Here is a 23,055-nt window from a genome sequence, read left to right on the forward strand (position 1 = left end):
TTCTATGCTTAATTTATTAATGTAATTTCATATTAGTGTATCAGATCTAGGCTTTTCTTATTTTCTTATTTTTCTGGATCCATTTTTAGGCCTATATATTAGAGTCAACTGCTGAACTTTATTACCTTGCTGTAAAAACATATGGCATGGATTATATCTCACTTATTAATGGAATGCCTATCTCTGTGTTATTCAATGCCCACAGTTAAAAMTATCTAATATGGAAAAGTATGTAAAATGAACCTAATAGGCCTAATGAAATGTTAACATTTTAATGATCATAAACCAGTCAATTTGAATGATTTGAATAGCCTTCAAATTAATTCAGATAGTTTCATTTTACATTAGCCACGTCTAGGGCTAGGCATACAGTRATTGTATTATTTATAATCAGGTGTATATTGAGGCTTTTTTTTTTTTAAACCAACAGATGGCGRTATTCACCCATGCTCACCATTTTATAGGCTACTCGATGTCAACAGTGGATTGACTGGCTGCACTGACGGCTCTACACTCTGTTCTCCAATTATGGAATGYCTAGTGTATGGTTTGCACTGTGAGCAGCACAGCATATAGACRATTTAGGCTCCGTCTCATTTTTCTTTCCACGCTCCATATGGGTGGCGAACGCGCATCATACATGCGCATACGGCAGCATTGATACGAGACGATCTGATTAGATTTTCAATGTGGAAAAGGGAACAAACACAGGCTTTCATCAAATTGGTTAGAAAATGCACACGTCCACCAAGAAATGYAATATTGTAGAGCATATAGCTATTCTTTGTTCGCATGGGGTTGTCTTTCGTAAAAAAATGAGTGTGGCGTTTTGATCGGCGATAGCAGCTTTGGTTTTGACTTGGATATTACCATAAAATATTTTTAACGTTTACATGTTGAACCCATGAACTCTGTGACCCCAAGAATAATGGAATATTGAAGATGGTAGTGGAGAAGTCTAGTCCTAAAACATGAATCAAGACACTAGGTTATTTTTGGTTAAATTGAACGCAGAATCAACAATAAAAAATATTGCAAATAGTGTCATAGCCTATGTTTTAGGATAGAGTGTACAAAAAAAGAATACAGTTCGTGTAATGTGTRCAATTCACTTATTGCGCACAGACAATAGCCTTCGCGCATTTATTTATCCACACATCAACACTGTATGCCAACTGCAGAAAGAAAATGTTTAATAACAAAATGTATCTAATTGTCATCACCAAAATCCACGTTGAAATGCAGAAGTTCCTCTGCCTTGCTGCTGCTGCTGCCTGGCTGTGGTCACTGCACTATTGAGCACAGCATCATCGCGCGCTCAGACACACGCGGGCATCCTACGAGCTGGAGTTCCGAGAGCACTCTGGCCGGTTCGTTTTGTCTCCTTATGATACCTTATCCTTGTCTTTTGTTTAGTTTTTACACGGAAAGAAAATCATTATATGGTTGATGGTTTCGGTTGCCTGCCGCAAAATTGGAGTACTTTTGGGTTGGAATGTTTTACGCATGAAGTCAGCTGGACGTGTTCCGAATGTCGGACCTCATGCCCCGATGTTTTCAATGGATTTGAATAGAGTGGAATAAAAGCACGAAGTTTTTTTTCTAGACGTTCTATCAATTCCATTGTAACAAGGCATCACACGGATAGATACGCAATGATCTTCGTCACTCTTTATGTCGTTCTGCCTCTTTTAGGTAAGTTTTAGTTTCAAGGCCTATGACTAATATACATTGCAAATGCCTAGTGTACACATACAGTATATAATCTACATTTCTAAATGGACAATGATAATCAGTCAGAGGCCAGCTGAGATAAGTAAATAGCAAAATTGGTGGTCGTTATGGAGCGAAATGGGCCAACCAAATGCGTGTCATGCCCAAAGACTAGTGAAAAGTCAATTACGAGCTCATGTATACTAATCGAAGTGAATTGAGTTCTGATTCTGAACTAGACACAACTAAAGACCGTGCCAATTCATTATCATAACCTATACAGGCCTACCCTTGTTATAGCCGACGTTGCAAAAGCATGTACGTCATATTTAATAACTTTACTTATCCTTTATTTATTTATTTTTTTGTTGCACAAATTGATAGGCTATGAAATGCATTGAACGCTAGTATTTGACTAGTAGTCTATGAGATGTTTGTGTTGTCGTTATTGTCACCTTAATTGTATGGAGTTGCGCAATAAAATACAATACATTTTTTAATATCTAAAACTGCTTTTAGTTTAATCTCTGAATATTTATTGTGACTAAATCGCGTATTGTCTCCAATATTTAACATATACACGACAGAAACATTATTATTATTATTAGGCCTATAATTATTTATTCTCTCCACAGATGTTTTGTATGCCCAGGAGAATGCTCTTTCTGGTCCCAACCGCCTCGATTGTGTCAAGGCGAGTGAGCAGTGTATGAAGGAGCAAGGATGCAGTACCAAGTATCGGACAATGAGACAGTGCGTTGCTGGAGGGAAGGAGAGAAACTTTAGCATGGTGGCCGGACTGGAGGCGCAGGACGAATGTCGGAGTGCCATAGACGCAGTCAAGCAGAGCCCCCTGTACAACTGCAGGTGTAAAAGGGGCATGAAGAAAGAGAAGAACTGCCTTCGCATCTATTGGGGAATCTATCAGACTTTGCAGGGTATGCACTATCATTACAGTTGGCTACAACAACAGCAAGCACACAATAATTGTCAGAAGTCTATACATTAATGTATATTTTTTAAATCCMAGACCTGCTGTATGATTAGGCCTAATGTATTAATGGACCATGTAAACTGCTAAAGTAAAAACCGATTCAGTAAGAAAACACCACATTATTAGGTACGTAAACTTTCCCGCCAGTGCATACTGGGAAAGGTAATATCCTTAAGACATCTCTTGGAATGAATCGAGTGTAAAGGAACTTTGCACTCATTATCTTGGAGTTGATCATACACAAAAAGTGTACTGCTTAATCCCAGTGGCCAGTGGGGCAGAATGGGATCTCAGTTGTGCAACTGACCACTATACCTAATCAACTGTTGGCTAATGAGTTGTTGGGCAGCATGGACATTGACTGACCCAGATACCCATCCCATGTGTATTTGCATGGYTGTTTTAGGCTGTTTACACAGGCAGACCAATTCTGATCTTTTTTTCACTAATTGGTCCTTTTACCAATCAGTTCTGAAGAATATCTAATGTTAAAAGATCTGATGTGATTGGTCAAAATACCAATTAGTGGRAAAAATATCAGAATTTGGCTGTCTGTGTAAAGGTAGCTGTTAGACAGGCAGCCCAATTCTGATATTTTTTTCACCAACTGGTCTTTTCATCAATCAGATCAGCTCTGAAAAAGATATGATGTGAAAAGATCTGATCTGATTGATGAAAAGATCAGTTGACCAAAATGATAGGTCAAAACACAGCCCATGGTAGCTCACAAACACTTAGTGAAAACAATAACCCATGTGCATGCTCTTTGAATGAAATCTTTCTATCTAACTATACTGAACAAAAATATAAACGCAACATGCAACAATTTCAAAGATTTTACTGAGTTACAATTCATATAAGGAAATCAGTCAATTGAAATACATTCATTAGGCCCTAAGCTACAGATTTCACATAACTGGGAATAGTAGGGATGTGGATCAGAAAACCAGTCAGTATCTGGTGTGACCACCATTTGCCTCATGCAGCGCGACCGATCTCCTTCGCATTGAGTTGATCAGGCTGTTGATTGTGGCCTGTGGAATGTTGTCCCACTCCTCTTCAATGGCTGTGCGAAGTTGCTGGATATTGGCRGGAACTGGAACACTCATGTTGATTCAGAGCATSCCAAACATGCTCAATGGGTGATATGTCTGGTGAGTATGCAGGCCATGGAAGAACAGGAACATTTTCAGCTTTGTTTCAGAATATRAAATTATCTGTCAACAGCTCTGGTGGACATTCCTGCAGTCAGCATGCCAATTAGATGGTCCCTCAAAACTTGAGACATCTGTGGTAATGTGTTGTGTGACAAAACTGCACATTTTAGAATAGCCTTTTATTGTCCCCAGCACAAGGTGCACCTGTGTAATGATCATGCTGTTTAATGGATGCATTATATTGGCAAAKGATAATTGCTCACTAACAGGGATGTAAACAAATGTGTGCACAAAATTTGAGAGAAAACACTTTACATGTTGTGTTTTTTTCTCAGTGTATCTGGTTGTCTGCAACATTTACATGCCTATTAAGACTGCAAGAGTATGTTAAAAATCACATTGTATTTCATTTTTCCTTTCAGGGAACGATTTCCTGGAGGACTCTCCTTACGAGACCATGAATAGCCGGCTGTCTGACATGTTCCGACTGGCCCCCATTATTTCAGGTAAGGACATGGATTTATTAAGAGTTTACGATTGTGCCACTTATTGCGAAGTTCATGGATGGACGCCTGGCTTCTTTGTGAAAGTATACAGATTAAATGCTGGCTGTGCATGTTCTTAGTRGAATTGTGTTTAAACATTTTTACAATCCTCACACTTTCCCTATTTCGCCCCAATGAAATGCATGCCCATTGTAAGTGATCTTGCATGGAGATCTATAGTTCTGAGTGTCCAATGAGAGCTCAACACAGTGTGGTGGTGTGGAGTTGGTAAAATGACAAAAATGTGTCACGTTGTAGCATAGTTTATTGGGCTGTGTTTAAATCGTACATCCTGTGTTTAAATTGCACATCGTTGTCAACAATTCGATCTGCGCATTGGTAGTTTATGAGCCGCCTCTAGATGGCAATATTCTCCCTTATTTTCGATCACATAGGCGCAATCCATTGATGCTATAGTGGCCTTTCTGACTTTGCCTTGGTCTTTGTTATGAGGAACTCCCATCCAGTGCGCGTGAGGTGGCATATTGTGTGGCTAGTGATGGAGAATAAGAGAGTCTGAGATTAGTTAAATAAGCACATTTGAAATGGGACAATTTTGTCAGCAATGGTGATCGAGACATAAACAGCAGAAACCTGAAGAGTCCTTGGGCAAATAAGAGATATCCAAATAACGTTTCCAGAACAATGACTCCAATTTCAGAAAAGTGGGAAATGGCTCATAAGCCATTATATATGTTAGTTAGAATACAGCCAAACATCAATGCTCCATTTGTCGCTTAGGAGCATAGTTCATATTAAGGCATATAACAGCCCCAGACATTTTCCCCTCTGAGCTACCAGAACCTGAGAGATTTATGAGAAAGCTCTCAGAATCTGAAGGTGCTTCTTATTCCCTTTTGAAAAGCTCTTTATGTTGATTGACGGTTGCACATTTCTTTCTTAGCGACAGGTCTCACAGATCATCCATTCCACCTCATCGTGAGAGATTTATTGGCCAGGCAGGGTGAGAAGGAGACAATAAGGGTGAGAGGKGAGACAGGACGGGTGTCAGAGAGGTTTAGGTCAACACAGTGCCTCTCACAACCCCTACTCCCAGGCAGCCCTATAACACGGCTGTCTCAGTAAGGCTTAGAGGACTCATAGATCAGCTGACTGATTCATAGTAAGGAACAAAGGGAGGCATTGTGAGATGTAATGAATCTGTAATTGGCCCCTGCTTGGGACCCGAGCCTAATAATCTCCAGTGACACTCTGGGCATTCTCCTATGCACCCTCCTGATTATAGTGAGGTTTATTCCTGATCTTTCCTACACACCCCCAGGCCCTACAGTCCTTATTCCCACCTCTACGCTGGGTACTGTAGGCCTCCGAAGGACTAAACCAGACATAAAGCTGGAACAATATCAGTGAAGCTTATAAAGGTACACAGCTGCCTTAAAGCACACTGGGTGTCCTTAATTGTTATTAAGAGAAAATAATAGAATAGTATTAGAACAGCAGCTGAAATGTGTGAGGAGGATGTGGAGAGCACTGAGCGTGATTGCATGAACATACACACACACACACTTGTGCACACATAAAAACACACACACATGTTTGTGCACAGCACACAGTTCTAAGTTAATTTAATTATTTTCAAATATTTTCTCCAGGCAGATAGAATGCTTTTAGCCGTACGATGAGTCAGGGTGAGTCACTTTGAAGTATGAGTAAGTCAGTCTCTTAATGTGGTGGAAGTTGCCACATGAGAAACTTCAGTAGAGTGTACATCCCAGGAACAGAACATATCATCTCATTTTGATTTGATCTATATTTGCCATTTAATTCACATTGAGAATACTATGAGTGCAAAAAAAAGTTACAAAATCTTGAAACACGAATGAAATCTGCAGATTGCAAATGTATCACATCAGTGACCACAACATGCTTCTTTGCTGGAGCTGAGTTTTGTATTTTTCTACTTTTTCTTTTAATACAAGCGGTGCATCTTGTTTCTTTCCCCCTCTATTTCCTCATAGAAACCCTACGTCTCTTTCAGTGGGAACTACCTGTATTGATGTCTGTTTTACTCTATTAAATGGCTCATTGAATACTTCTGGGCTTCTGCTGTCTGCAGAGCTCATTGCTTCTCATTCTCAAGAAGTGCCATGCTGTTGTCTGTGCGCCAGGCTAGGGTATTGGTGAAACATACTAAGTTTGGAGTAGTTCCTGTATCAATGGTCACAAAAGCCACAACTGCTGTCATAAGACAGACATGGTGAGTCATCTCGTTCAAGGGATGTGCCCTTCTTTAAATATGTTTGAAAGTAAATGGTTTACTCACACAGTCACACATCGTTCAATTACATGCAGAGTTCACCACAGTGCACCTGCTCATGGATGAAGTACCAGATCATTGAATTCATTTTGTGCATTCCTTTGTGTGCGTTTGCATGTGTGTGCTCGTAAGCAAGAACGCAATGGAGAAATAGAGGAAGAGAATTCAATAAAATTGTTCCTTTTCCGCCCACCAGTTTGCCATCTTGTGATGTACTGATGCATAGAGAAGGCAGTGAGAGCCCATTTCTCCTAGATTCAAGTGGACTTGCATTACTCACAGACCATTTGCCCCTGCTGAAGAGGCAAGCAGTGGAGGAAATGGATGAATACACAGCACAGTTTCATATTACCGTAGTCATGAACACTCACTGGTCTGGARCCTCTCATACTGATCAATGTAAATATTCCCCCCCGATTTTTAGAACTAGAATAATAAAATGCTTGTTTGCTGTATGCGTGGAATAACATTGGAGGTTGACTCTTCAAAGTCTAAACCAAAAAGAGTTGTTGATGTACTGTAGATTTAAACTGAGGAAATTGGTGAAAATTACAAAATGGTCTGGCTTATCGCCACAGAGATATAGCTATGGTACAATCACTCTGTAGATAAAGCCCCTTTTAAATGTCAGCCAATTGTCATTTACTGTTCAGTGCGCCAATAAGAAAAATGAAACCCGTGGAAAAATGTGACACAAAATGTAAAACAGAGTCTTCTGTGCAGCATGGGCTGGCTGGACTGAAATTGCCTATATGATGAGGTAGCGGGGRAAAAAGGATAAGGACATAAAAAAAGCTGGGAAGTACTACTATGAATAAAGATGAGTTTCTATATCACTCCATTATTTTCTAAGACCTGTAGATGACCTTTCCCCATGATGTTTTTGTGGTTTAAGCTGATGATAGATCATGATGATGATTATGAGGTCAGCACATAAACATGCAAAAGTGGCATTTAAAGCATTTCAAGGATTCTCTCTGAAGTCTTTGAGCTGTGTATGTGTGAAAACCCATGTAGTCCCACCCTTGCCGATGGACCACACAGCACCTTAAATCCCCATACTGACACGATGCTGAGAGCCTGTCAACACAGCTCACTGCTGTTGGAATGCCACTCTTATAATGAACTCAGAGTCCAGCGGTGTATGAGGACAGACTGCCACTTGGGTTCTTATAGAGTGAGAGGAGGGAGAGGAATGGGAGAGAACAGTATTTGTGTTGTTTGGACTCAAGAGTACCTCTGCACTTGATGATGTGTTGGGAGAAGTATTATGACAGCTCCAACCCTAGATTCCACCAACCAACCAAAACCACTCTCAATGTTATTGCTTTGGTGTTTGACTCTCTGTACTTTCCCCAACTGAAAATGTTTGTGTGAGAGAAAGAGAATATAAAAAGGAGATGTCTTTGATGGTAGCATTTCCATATCAATATTCCCTGTGCCACCTGACAAACAAATGTCATTAAAATGGCTACTTTGATAAAGCAGCTCCATTTCCACCGTCTGGCTGTTTGTGTCAGGATGTGTCAATCACAGGCCAAGCCTGGGCCTTTGATGTCGGGGTACAGCTGTACTCTATCTGTCAGAGTTGTGGCCTCAGCCTCCTCAGTGAGCACTGACTGAGATAGGAGTTCTATGTTAACGTTCCCTTGCTCCCTCCTTCCTACCTTACAAGGGTTTTTTGTTCCGCTAAAGACTCCCAAATCCACCTAGAGTGTGATGTCGTAGGGAGACTTCTCATCTGAAAGCTAATCAATAGCCAGACATGTTAAAATAGAAACCTGAGGCTGTGAGTACAAAAAACTATTGATTTGTTTTTTCGCCCGAGCTCTTCTGTTGGACTGGATCAAAGGATAATCCCTATGTTGCTGGAGCTCAGGTATACGGTTCCACAATGCACATCGGTCTGGAGGAGTCGGGAAGCTCCACAGGGTTGTCTTGACTCCATTCTCAATGGCCATCTTAGAAGATGTAGGGCAGGGGTTCCCAAAAATGTTTGCACCATGACCCCACCATGTAAAGAATGTGATGTAATCAAAAGCCAATGTTTACTTGTTTAATTGGGGCTATGACAGTCTATTACAAATCAGTCTGACAGCATTTTTGGACAATATTTCAATCTAAAAGAAGTATGTGTTGAAGTGACTGAAATGTATCAGAAAGGTATTGGGAAGTTCAAAAGATACTCAGGCAATAATTTTGTGTGACCTTCTGTGGAGAAAAGAACATCATCATTGATAATGTTCCTTTCCCCCCAGTCTGATTAAGTGCCTGGTCTTGCCCACTCTGTTCTAATGAGTCCTTGTGGGCATTGTAGAGGGAAACACAAGACATGGATGTGATCCTCAGAGTCTTATCTTTCAGTAGATGAAACTGTTAAAAAGCCACATTTGTAGGAAGACAACAGAAACCGCTCAGTTTTTTACAATTGCATCTAGTGGCTACCGGAAGTTATGGACTTAACGATTCGGTTCTATGAACCAAGGACAAGTTTCTCTTGCGACCCCATTTCCAAATCAGGCGAATCCTAGTTTGGGGAACGCTGCTGTAGGGATTGATTATAATATTAGATCTCAATGAAGGTTTTTAATACTCCTTCAAATACCACATAACTTCCTGGATGTCTGTTGTTGTCTGTCTGTTTGACTTTCATCCAAAAGTCCATAGCTGTCCTTCCAAGTCACACGGAGGATTTAGCCACAGGTCGAGGGGCTTTAGCTGCTTAATACACAGACACCGTTCCAGACATTACTCTCACAGCTGCAGCTTAATGGCAGAATAATGCTAACAGCAGCATCAGGTTGCAGCCTTGTCCCTGCCGCTAGCTCTATGCAGCCAAAAAATAATTTAGTTAAAGGTGACCAGAATGGAGTCCTCCTGGGAGGTTTCTGATTGGATATAAAGTGGGAGAGTGATTCATCACAGTTAATCAACGCTCCTGACAGCTCGAATCAGCAGGGGCGCCACATGTGCCAACTACATCTATTGCTTTTCTGCCCAGATGCATGCCAATTATCCATACCACAAACAGTGAGGTGTCAGTATAAAGTCAGATAGATGTCGTGAGTAACCATGTTTGATGAAATATTCACTGGCTTCATACAAAAAAAGGTCTATTGTAGTTGTTTGTTACAATATTTTTTTTTTCATTGGTTAGGATTCAATTGATTATTATGCAAAGGCGTACATACTGTATTATAGGATACCTTTCTTGGATGGGCAAGACCTTTAAGTACATACAGTACATGACTAAAAGTATGTGGACACCTGCTCGTCGAATATCTCATTCCAAAATCACGGGCATTAATATGGAGTTGGTCCCCCTTTGCTGCTATAACAGCCTCCACTCTTCTGGGAAGGCTTTCCACTAGATGTTGGAACATTTCTGCAGGGGCCATTCAACCACAAGAACATTAGTGTGGTCGGGCACCGATGTTGGGCGATTAGGCCTGGCTCGCAGTCTGCATTCCAATTCATCCCAAAGGAGTTCGATGGGGTTGAGGTCAGTCAAGTTCTTCCACACGGATCTCGACAAACCATTTCTGTATGGACCTCGCTTTGTGCACAGGGGCATTGTCATGCTGAAACAGGAAAGGGCCTTCCCCAAACTGTTGCCACAAGGTTGGAAGCACAGAATAGTCTACAATGTCATTATATGCTATAGCGTTAAGATTTCCCTTCACTGGAACTAAGGGGCCTAGCCTGAACTATGAAAAACAGCCCCAGACCATTATTCCTCCTCCACCAAACTTCACAGTTGGCACTATGCATTCGGCAGGTAGCGTTCTCCTGTCATCCACCAAACCCAGATCCATTCGTCGGACTGCCAGATGGGGAAGCGTGATTCATCACTCCAGAGAACGCGTTTCCACCACTCCAGCCAGCACTTGGCATTGTGCATGATCTTAAGCTTCTGTGCGGCTGGAAACCATTTCATGAATCTTTCGGCTAACAGTTCTTGTGCTGACATTGCTTCCAGAGGCAGTTTGGAACTCGGTAGTGAGTGTTGCAACCGAGGACAGACGATATCAACGCACTACACTCTTCAACACTTGGCGGTCTCGTTCTGTGAGTTTGTGTGGCTTACTACTTGGCAGCTGAGCCGTTGTTGCTTCTAGACGTTTCCACTTCACAATAACAGCAATTACAGTTTACCAGGGCAGCTCTAGCAGGGCAGAAATTTGACGAACTGACTTATTGGAAAGGTAGCATCCTATGACTGTGCCACGTTGAAAGTCACTGAACTATTCAGTAAGGCCATTCTACTGCCAATGTTTTTCTATGAAGATGTCATGGCTGTGTGCTCGATTTTATACACCTGTGTGGCTGAAATAGCCAAATCCACTAATTTGAAGGGGTGTCTACATACTTTTGTATATATAGTGTACATGTAGATGTTTAACCCTTTTTAAGGGTGCAGCTCCGAGAGGGAGGTACTGGTTTGTCTGTGTGTCTGTGACTCTTCTAATCATGATTTAATGTTTTGTTTTTAGTGGTAGATCAGCTTTAATTTTGGAGAAARATTGTGAGTTCTATCAATTTAATTGTTTGCATCAATTCTAAACCCCTTATTTTATATTTATAAATTAAAGTCAACCCTACCACCCCTCTCCTGATTGGAGAAAAGTAACGGACAACAATACTTTGACTGCTACTTAGAACTATTTTCGCTCACATGTACGGTACAGGTAGTTAAATAATTATACATGTAGTCCTAATTTACTCTTTCTGCAAGTGCTGGATTTTCATCCACATTAACCCAACTTTCCCAGTATAATGCCGTTTTGCAATTTCCTTTTGCAATACATCCCTCCATTTTAATGTGATGTCTTACGAGGWTCTTGAACCTCCCTATTTGTAATATTTCGACCGATATTGCCCTAAAAAGAATTACATTACCCATGAGTATAATGATATTTCCCATTGACTGATTGTGTTTTTTCCGATCCCCTAACAATACAGTTATGGCTGGTAATATTAGTAGTCTTTTGACTGTACACGGCGTTTGTGCTGCAGCACTAGTCTCGAGAGAACCCCCCCACTTTTAATAACAGTTTTAGTCAAGAAACTTTCCTGGAAAACGTCCATGAAAATATACATCTCTCCAGTATCCAGCTGTTTTTGGCTTTGTGCCATTCTTGATCTCAAGGATGTTAAATGAGGACATTGATACATAGATTAGAATTTTTCACATTCTAATTTCCAAATCAAATGTTATTTGTTACAACAGGCATAGACATTACCATGGAATGCTTACTTATAAGCCCTTAACGAACAATGCAGTTCAAGAAATAKAATTAATAAAATATTTACTAAATAAACTAAAGTAAAAAAAATCGAATCAATCAAAAAGTAACACAATAAATTTACATGACAATAACAAGGTTACATACAGAGGATACCGAGTCAATGTCAGTGTCAATGTGCGGGGGTACAGGTTATTCAAGGTAATTTGTAAAGTGACTATGCATAGATAATAAACAGCKAGTAGCAGCAGTGTAAAAACAAAGGGGGATGGCCATTTGATTAGTTTAGTTGTTCAGCAGTCTTATGGCTTTGCGGTAGAGCCCGTTAAGGAGCCTTTTTGTTCTAGACTTGGCGCGCCRGTACCACATGCCGTGCGGTAGCAGAGAGAACAGTCTACGACTTGGGTGACTGGATTCTTTGACAATTTTTTGGGCCTTCCTCTGACACCTTCTAGTATACAGGTCCTAGATGGCAGGAAGCTTGKCCCCAGTGATGTACTGGGCCCTACACACTACCCTCTGTAGCGCCTTACCGAGCAGTTGTTATACCAGGCGGTGATGCAACCAGTCAGGATGCTCTCAATGTTGAAGCTGTATAACTTTAAGAGGACCTGGGGACCCATGCCTAATCTTTTCAGTCTCCTGAGGGGGAAAAGGTGTTGTCGTGCCCTCTTCACAACTGTCTTGTTTGGACCATGATAGTTTGTTGTGTGGACACCGAGGAACTTGAAACTCTCGACCCGCTCCACTTAAGTCCCGTCGATGTTAATGGGGGCCTTTTCAGCCCTCCTTTTACTATAGTCCACGATCAGCTCCTTTGTCTTGCTCACATTGAGCGATAGGTTGTTTTCCTGGCACCACACTGCCAGGTCTCTGACCTCCTCCTTATAGGCTGTCTCATCTTCTATCACGTTTAAGGTATGACCCAGATGCAGACAGTGTCAAAGAAACAAACGTTTATTCCTTAAACAGGGGCAGGCAAACGACAGGTCAAAGGCAGGCAGGGGTCAATAACCCAGAGAGGGTGCAAAGGGTTCAGAACAGCAGGCAGTATCAGGGTCAGGGCAGGCAGGGGTCAATAATCCAGTAAGGTAGGGTAAGGTACAGAACGGCAGGCAGGCTCAGGGTCAGGGCAGGCAGAATGGTCAAAACCGGGAAGGACTAGGAAACAGGAGCAAGAAACAGGCAGGAGCAGGGGRACAAATGCTGGTAGATTTCACGAACAAAACGAACAGAGAACACAGGTATAAATACATAGGGGATAATGGGGAAGATGGGCGACACCTGGAGGGGCGGGGAGACAAACACAAAGACAGGTGAAACAGATCAGGGTGTGACATCTTCAGATCTTCCATTTGGGTTTAGTTAGTGTAAATCCATCAATTGAATGTATACTTACCAAATTACCAGACAATCGTGAGCTGGCATTTGTAGGCTAAATAATGTGGATGTTATCCATACATGTCTTACTTTTGTTGAAAGTATAAATTACAGTAAACCCCCTGACCTCCTGAGTCCTATACTACAAATCAGGTTCGAGGAGTTTGYGAGGTAACTTTGGTCAACTCTGAGTTCAACTTGGGATAACCGGTCACACAAATGTGGCTCACCTTTTAGCCAGGTACATTTCTATGGCAATGAATCCCTCAGTACTAACCTGCTCTGGGTCAGGCTAACTCAGGGGTAACTCCACTTATCCTGAATGAAGTGTCTGAGCCGTGAGTTGAGGACCAATGAAATCATATTCCCTCCCTCTTGCAAAGATCCCTTACATCACCGATTAAATATTCTATTACTTGCTTTTTTGTGTTGAAAATAGTCACCTTAAAATAACTACAGTGCCTTCAGAAAGTATTCATACCCCTTGACTTATTCCATATTTGGGTATGTTACAGCCTGAATTTAAATTGGATTAAATATTTTGCTCACCCATCTACACACAAAACCCTATAATGAAAAAATGAAAACATGTTTTTATACATTTTTGCTAACTTATAAAAAATTAAATACAGAAATATTTTACAGAAGTATTCCTGAGTCAATAGATGACGTTTGGCAGCGATTACAGCTGTGAGTATTTAGAGGGTAAGTCTCTAAGAGGTTGGCACACCTGGATTGTACAATATTTGCACATTATTCTTCAAATAATTATTCAAGCTCTGTCAAGTTGGTGGTTGATAATTTCTAGACAGCCATTTTCAAGTCTTGCCATAGATTTTCAAGCCGATTTATGTCAAAACTGTAACTGCTACTCAGGAACATTCTATGTCGTCTTGGTATGCAAATCCAGTGTATATTTGGCCTTGTGTTTTAGGTTATTGTCGTGCTGAAAGGTGAATTGGTCTCCCAGTGTCTGTTGGAAAGCAAACTGAACCAGGTTTTCCTCTAGGCTTTTCCCTTTGCTTAGCTCTACGTTTCTTTTTATCCCCCAAAAACTTCCTAGTCCTTGCCGATGACAAGCATACCCATAACATGATGTAGCCACAACTATGCTTGAAGGTATGAAGATTGGTACTCAGTAATGTGTTGTGTTAGATTTACCCGAAACATAACACCTTCTATTCAGGACATAAAGTGCATTTTTTTGCCACATTCTTTGCAGTACTACTTTAGTGCCTTATTGCAAACAATATGTTTTGGGAATATTTTTATTCTGTACAGGACTCCTTGTTTTCCCTCTGTCATTTAGGTTAGTATTGTGAAGTAACTACAATGTTGTTGACCTATCCTCAGTTTTCTCCTATCACATCCATTAAACTCTGTAACTGTTTCAAAGTCACCATTGGCCTCATGGTGAAATCCCTGARCGGTTTCCTTCCTCTCTGGGTTAGGAAGGACGCCTGTATCTTTGTAGTGTTTGGGTGTACTGATATCCCATCCAAAGTGTAATTAATAACKTCATCATGCTCAAAGGGATATTCAATGTCTGCCTTTTTTTGTTGTTGCACTTTTTCTCCCAATTTCGTGGTATCCAATTGGTAGTTACAGTCTTGTCCCATCGCTGCAATTCCCATATGGACTCGGGAGAGGCGAAGGTCGAGAGCAGTGCGTCCTCCGAAACACAACCCAGCCTAGCCGCACTGCTTCTTGACACAATGCCCGCCACACCAATGTGTCGGAGGAAACACCGTACACCTGGCAACCGTGTCAGCGTGCATTGCACCCGGCCCGCCACAGGAGTCACTAGTGCGCAATGGGACAAGAACATCCCTGCGGGCCAAACCCTCCCCTAACCCGGACGATGCTGGGCCAATTGAGCGCCGCCCCATGGGTCTCCCGGTCATGGCCGGCTGCGACAGAGCCTGGACTCGAACCAGGATCTCTAGTGGCACAGCTAGCACTGCGATGCAGTGCCTTAGACCACTTTTTTTTAGGTGCCATTCTTTGCGAGGCATTGCAAAACCTCCCTGGTCTTTTTGGTTGAATCTTTTCTTCTTTTTTTTTTACAATATATTTATTCAATTTTTTTTTACAATCAGCAAAATATGACACAGATAATGCCCCGTAATTCCTTCCACCTACCTAAAACACCATGCTACATGGGAGCACATCGTGCAAAACCCATCCCTCCCCTCTACTGGTATWAGCTTCAATGATTATCCGCACCACATGACCTTCACATTCAATGCTAGAAAATTAATTATTCAACGCAAAAACAAATAATAATAATAGTAATACATTAATGAAGAAGTAATAAAGGGGCAGYTAAGGTGATGACTCTAGAAACTGCTGAAAGTCACTCCAGACATCAGTAAATTCAAAGGGTTTATTATGTAAATTGTATGTTATTTTTTCAGATGGGAATATAGGAAGTTAGTTCTTTTAGCCACATCTGCTTGCTTGGCAGAGTGTCACTCTTCCATATAATAGCTATGCATTTATTGGCTGCATTGACTGCCAATTTAATGAATCCGGTTCTGCTACCAATATTAACTGGTAGAAGAGAGTCATCTCCAAGAAGAATAAGGGAAGGTTCTAGTGGTACCATCATATTAGGGACCTGTGATAAGATCTGAATAATGTCTTCCAATAATTTCTTAGTTCAGGGCAGGACAAAAACATATGCATACGTGTGCCCACCCCCATTTTACACCTTGGGCAACATTTGTAATATTTAGAATTGATCTTATACAGTCTCTCTAGTGTAAAGTAGACCTTTTGTAAAATATTGAATTGCATCAACTTCTGCCTTCTGTTAAATGAAAGGCGCTGAGCATCTACAAAGAGATTTCCCCATTTCTCATCCTYAAAAATGAGACCAAGGTCATTATGCCATTTCAAGCAAGTCTTCAGAGCTTCATCGTTCCCCAAAAGAGCTTGAAGGCTAGAGTACATGTAARAAATGAAACCTTTCACCCCTTTACCCCTCTCCAGCCACAGTTTATCAGTTATAGGTTTACTCATGGGCTGAATCCTACCTCCCTGATGGGTGGCAATATAGTGCCTAACCTGTAGGTACTTGAAGAAATACTTGAAGAAATGAGTTTGAGGTAACTGAAAATGAGATGCCAGTTGTTGAAARGATAGTAGTTCACTTTCTCTATACAGATTACCAAATGTTTTAATTCCTTTGTTAAACCAAGACAATGCAATACATTCTCTAGGGCTTTGGGTAAGATATTRTGATAGAATGGTGTTTGTTGATGTATAAACTCAGRAAAAAAAGAAACTGCCCTTTTTCAGGACCTTGTCTTTCAAAGATAATTCGTAAAAATCCAAATAACTTCACATATCTTCATTGTAAATGGTTTRAACACTGTTTMCCATGCTTGTTCAATGAACCATGAACAATTAATGAACATGCACCCGTGGAACGGTCGTTAAGACACTAACAGCTTACAGACGGTAGCAATAGTCACATTATGAAAACTTAGGACACTAAAGAGCCTTCTACTGACTCTGAAAAACACCAAAAGAAAGATGCCCAGCGTCCCTGCTCATCTGCGAACGTGCCTTAGGCATGCTGCAAGGAGCATGAGACTGCAGATGTGCCAGGGCAACAAATTGCTCTGTCCGTACTGTGAGACGCCTAAGACATCGCACAGAGAAGACAGCATTACCAGCTATTCCTCCAGTGCAGACCATGGTGTACAACCACCTGCACAGATTATGGATACATCCGAACCATCAACTGCGGACAAGTACAGGATTGCCAAACAACAACTGCCCAGTTACCATCCAGAACGCCACAATCCCTCCATCATGCTCAGATACGCAACAGCTGAGAGAGCTAAACTAGCTTAGCCGTTTTAAGTGCCAGTCCTACACCAGACATCACTCAACAACCGCCTATGGGCACAACCCACCGTCCTGGACCAGACAGGAACTAGCAACAAAAAGCTGCTCTACACTGACCAGTCAACCAGGTTTGTCTCACCGGTGGGTGTGATTCGCATTTATCGGTCGATGGAATAGAGTTACACTGACGCTGTACTCTGACGGATCGATTTGGGAGGAGGTCCTCATGTCGGGTGTGTCACAGCATCATCGGCCTGAGCTTTTTTCATTGCAGTCCAATCTCTACAGCTGTGCTTACAGGGAAAATCCTCCTCCCTCATGTTACCCTCCTGCAGGTCATCCTGACATGATCCCCTCCAGCATGACAATGCCACCTGCCATCATAAGTGCTCATTTCTGTGCGTGATTCCTGCAAGAAGGAATTCAGTGGATGCGAAGAGCCCTCATCACAATCCCATTGAGCACTCTGACTGTTGGATCGGACGGAGAGTAGGCCATTCTCTCCAGAAATGTCCGGAACTTGCAGAGCCTTGGTATAAGAGTGCTGTAACATCTCATTACGAAGAACTGCAAATCTGCGCACTTCCATAGGAGGATGCACTGCAGTACTAATGCAGCTGGGCCACACCAATACTGACTTTTATCTTTCTGATTTTACCCTCCCCATCTTTGTTCAGACATCTGTTATCACAGTCTGTGGAAAACTTGTTCAGTTCTATGTCTTCAGTTGTTGAATGTTGTTATGTTCATGCAAATATTTACACATGTTAAGTTTGCTGAAAATAAACGCAGTTGACAGTGAGAGGACATTTCTTATTTTGCTGGGTTTAGACCTATGCATTTCTGTTTGGTTACAGACTTCAATCCATATATTTAAAGTGTTTTTTATGAAAGGGTTGTTTATGAGACCTAGCAAAGCTTTAGGTGGGTGAATATAAGGTATAGATGCCAATATAGCAAGGGTCAGACACTTCCTCTATCTGTCTCCAAGAGGGTGAACWTGTTGTATTTTGCCATATCCACTCAGCCTTTAACTGAGATGCCCAGTAAACTGGAATTCAGGAAAAGTAAGTCCTCACAGTATGGTATGGATAAAGTTGTGAGTTTCACTCTGGGGGGTTTCCCTTTCAACAGAAATTAAGAAACGTTCATATGAAGTTGACTGAAAAAAACTTTGGGAATAGGAAACTGCAAGGTTTGATATATTCATCTTTACACAATTGACCCAACCAGTAAGAGAATTTGCTCAATTCTGCCATCTATCCAATTTTTCACAACCTTTTTGAGAAGTGGAGTATAGTTCAGTTGATATGTCTTAATAATTTCAGAAGAAATTTGCAATCCAAGATATGTCATTTTCTGAGGTCTCCAAGAAAACAGCTTGTCTAATATTGGGTTCTGCATAGTTGCCCTGTTAAAAGGCAGAATTTAACTATTCGATAGGTTTACTTTATATCCTGAAAAGGTCCCATATTCTTTCAGGATGTCAACTAATGATCGGAGTGAAATTTCTGATTTAGTGAGGTAAAGCAAAATGTCATCAGCATATAGGGAGACCAGATGTTCACGCCCACCTATACGAACACCATGGATGAATGGATGAGATCTAAAAGCTTCTGCCAGTGGCTCTATAGCCAAAGAAAAAAGGAGAGGACTAGYGGGACAACCCTGTCTTGTGCCACGTGATAGAGAGAACTGTGAGGAACATTTCCATTAGTCAGGATCTGAGCTACTGGATATTTGTACAGTAATCTAATCAGACCTACATACTTAGGGCCAATATTCATCCTCTGTAAAACTTCAAACATGTAGCCCCATTCAATGCGGTCAAAAGCTTTTTCCACATCTAATGAAGCCGCCACTACAGGTTCTTGGTCATTTTCTACATAAATATKAAATAATCTTCTGATATTATCAGCAGATGAGCGGTTCTTACAAAGCCTGTTTGGTCCATATCAACCAAGTCAAGAAGAACCTTATCTAGTCTAAGAGCTATGAGTTTTGCAAGAATCTTATATGAAGTGTTTAATAAAGATATTGGTCTATACGACCCACAAAGCAGAGGATCTTTCCCAGGTTTTAACAAAACTGTGATCAGTGCCTGTTCAATTRTGTCTGGGAGCAATCCTGTCTCTATGGCGTAATTAAACATATTGCAAAGAGGCTCAATTAGTTTGGGTAAAAAGGATCAATAGAATTCAATAGGGAATCTGTCTAACCCTGGTGATTTTCCCCCAGCAAWATTGAAAATGGATTCCATAATTTCCTCGGATGTAATCTCTTTCTCCAAGTGCTCTCAATCCTCATCAGTTAAAGTTTGTAAATTGAGTTTGTTCAAAAACTYATGCATCATGCAGGRGCATCACCTTCAGACTTATACAATGTTTTTAAAACTCCCTACAGACTAGATTAATTTCCTSAGGACTGTGAACAACTGTGTTATTGGGCAGCTTAATAGAGCCAATAGCTCTACTWGCTTCCTCTCGCCTTATTTGCCAAGCAAGCAACTTTCCTGCTTTATCTCCATGTTCATAGTAGTTTTGCTTTGTTCTCCTAAGAGAGTTTTCCGCTTTGTGGGTCATCAGGGTGTTATATTCCAATCGCTTTGAGTCACATTTTTGTGGAGTTGAGTCATCAAATGTTATACTATGTTCATTTTGTGGACAGGTTGCTTTTATACAGGTAACGAGTTAAACAGGTGGGGAGTAATTACAGGTATGAGTGGAGAACAGGAGGGTTCTTAAAGAAACTAACAAGGTTGTGAGAGCCGGAATTCTTACTGGTTGGTAGGTGATCAAATACTTATGTATGCAATAAAAGGCAAATTAATTATTTAAAAATCATAACATATGTGTTCTGGATTTTTGTTTTAGATTCGTCTCTCACAAGTTGAAGTGTCCTATGATAAAAATTACAGACCTCTACATGCTTTGTAAGTAGGAAAACCTGCAAATCGGCAGTGTATCAAATACTTGTTCTCCACTGTACATATAATTTAGATGAAACCTAATTCGAGCGATGCTAGATAGCAGGTACATCTAGCTTAAAGACTAGGTCTAAGGATATGGGTTTTTAACTCCCTCAGTTGGGGAGGGGGTTTGGTGGGTTTGTGGTAGGTCAGGGATAGCTCACGAGAGGTTTACTATCTTATACTTTCATAATTTCATTTTGGACAAGTTGTATACACTCAATGCAATTTTGTTTCATTTTTTCCTATTTCTTATTTTTTCTTTAAGATGTCGGCTAATGACCTATAATTTTATGAACTTAACATTAGGAGTAACTTATCGCTAGTAAGCGCAATGCATTCTGATGATTTAAGGCAGTTAAGGTTGATATGGTCTTCTTCAGGAGATACACTTACGATTTTGAGCATGATAAACTGAAGAGAGAGTGGGTGGGTCAAGTGTACTATTCATCTTTTCACCTCTCGGGCAAGAGCGGTGCCATACTCATTAATTAGCATTGCCCTTTTAGATACATCTCAGAATAAAGACACAGGGGTAGGTTTGTGATCATTCAAAGTTTGTGTTAACACTGAGCCATTACATTGTGAATGTGTATGGGCCTACCATGATGTTCTACATTTTACCAAGAATCTTTTTGGAGTTAACGTGCCCATCATCAGAGATAATAATGGCAGGGATTTTAATTGGTACTGGACCTTCCAGTGATAGATATTCCTCTAATAGTAACCTACACAGGCAGCTAAAATGTTAAAAGCAGAATTGAAAGGATTTTGGACTTGTAGAATATGGAGATTTCACAACAAAAGGTTAAGCAACTAATTTTATCCCCTGTCCAAAATAGTTACTCTAGAACTGACAGTATTTCTTATTGCCCACAAGGGAAGTCAACTATGGGTGTAAGGTATTTACTAAATGTGATTAGATATTCTGTCTGCTGGCTTCAGTACCAGTCAGTAAAACACAACCACCCTCAAGAAGGTGGGCGGAGGTGCCTAGTGGTTAGAGTGTTGGATTAACCGAAAAGGTTGCAAGTCAGTTTGGCAAGTCGGTTATGACATCTACTTTGTGCATGACACAAGTCATTTTTCAACAATTGTTTACAGACAGATTATTTTACTTATAATTTCATGTATCACAATTCCAGTGGGTCAGGTTTACATACACTATTGACTGTGCCTTTAAACAGCTTGGAATTCCAGAAAATGATGTCATGGCTTTAGAAGCTTTTGATAGGCTAATTGACATAATTTGAGTCAATTGGAGATGTACCTGTGGTGTATTTCAAAGCCTACCTTCACTCAGTGCCACTTTGCTTGAATAATGGGAAATCAAAAGAAATCAGCCAGAACTTTCAGAAAAATTGTAGACTCCACAAGTCTGGTTCATCTTGGGAGAATTTCAAACGCAGAAGGTCCACGTTCATTCTGTACAAACAATAGCATGCAAGTATGAACACATGGGACCACGCAGGTGTCATAACGCTCAGGAAGGAGAAGCGTTCTGTCTCTAGAGAATGAACGTACTTTGGTGCGAAAAGTGCAATCATATTCCAGAACTAGCAAAGGACCTTGCTGGAGGAAACCAGTGAACAAAAGTATCTATATCCAGTAAAAACGAGTCTATGACATACTGAAAGGCCGCTCAGCAAGGAAGATAGCCACTGGCTCCAAAACGCCAAAAAGCCAGAACTACGTTTGCAACGCACATGGGGACAAGATTGTATTTTTGGAGAATGTCTCTGGTCTGATGAAACAAAAATAGAAATGTTTGGCCATAATGACATCGTTATGTTTGGAGGAGAAAGGGGAGGCTTGCAAGCCGAAGAACACATCCAAATGAAGCAGGGGGTGGCAGCATATGTTGTGGGGGTGCTTTGCTGGAGAGGGACTAGTGGCCTTCACAAAATGAGAATGGCATCTATGAGGTAGGGAAATTATGTGGAATATTAAAGCAACATCTCAAGAATACTCAGAAGTTTAAGCTTGGTCGCGAAATGGTTTCCAAATGGACATGACCAAGAAAACTTCCAAATTGTGGCAAAATGGCTTAAGCAAGGAGGCCTGCAACCTTGACTCAGTTACATCAGCTTTGTCATGAGGAATGGGCCGAAATTCACCAACTTATTGTGGAGAGCTTGTGGAAGCGTCCCGAAACCGTTTGACACCAGTGAAACATTTAAAAGCAATGCTACCAAATACTATTGAGTGTATGTAACTTTGACCCACTGGCGAATGTGTGAAGAAAATAAAAGCTGAAATAATAATTCTCTCTACTATTATTCTGACATTTCACATTTTAAAATAAAGTGGTGATCCTATTTGATCTAAGACAGGGAATTTTTACTAGGATTAAAATGTAGGAATTGTTGAAAACTGAGTATAAAATGTATTTGGCTAAGGTGTATGTAAACTTCGACAACTGTATACTGAATCATGTGAGACAGATTATGTGACACTGAGATTGCACACAGGTGGACCTTTATTAACTGATTATGTGATTTGAAGGTAAATGGTTTCACCAGATCGTACTTAGGGGCTTCATACAAAGGGGGAGATACATATGCAGCACAACTTTTTCCGGTTTTTTTTGTTGAATTTTTGAAACAAGTAATTTTTTCATTTCACCTTCACAATATGGACTATTTTGTTGTTGTCCATTACATGAATCCAATAAAAATTCATCGGAAATTATAGGTTTGTAATGCAACGCAAATAGGAAAGCCAATGAGGATGAACATTTTTGCAAGGACTGTAAACCATATCAAATATTTTTTTAGCACAATAACAACTCTGCCCCCTAATTTTATAGGAAGCTCTCCTGTTCATATCTGAGGGCAAAAATACCTTAGTTCAGGTGCTCGTAGATGATATAAGGCTAGTAAGATTCGTTGGGAAAAAATTAGAGATCTGAAAATG

General features: G+C 40.7%; 1 protein-coding gene across 1 annotated transcript in view; it reads left to right on the forward strand.

Moving 5' to 3' along the window:
• The first annotated feature begins 650 nt into the window (after window positions 1-650).
• Window positions 651-23,055, forward strand: part of gfra1a (gdnf family receptor alpha 1a) — a 110,434-nt gene continuing 88,029 nt past the window's right edge. Inside the window, exons 1-3 of the mRNA XM_024008245.2 lie at window positions 651-1,695; window positions 2,349-2,651; window positions 4,287-4,370. Coding sequence (XP_023864013.1) covers window positions 1,656-1,695; window positions 2,349-2,651; window positions 4,287-4,370 — 427 coding nt within the window. The 5' untranslated portion in view covers window positions 651-1,655. The remainder of the gene's footprint in view (window positions 1,696-2,348; window positions 2,652-4,286; window positions 4,371-23,055) is intronic.

The sequence above is a fragment of the Salvelinus sp. IW2-2015 genome, linkage group LG18 (genome assembly GCF_002910315.2).
Source record: "Salvelinus sp. IW2-2015 linkage group LG18, ASM291031v2, whole genome shotgun sequence".
NCBI lineage: Eukaryota > Metazoa > Chordata > Actinopteri > Salmoniformes > Salmonidae > Salvelinus > Salvelinus sp. IW2-2015.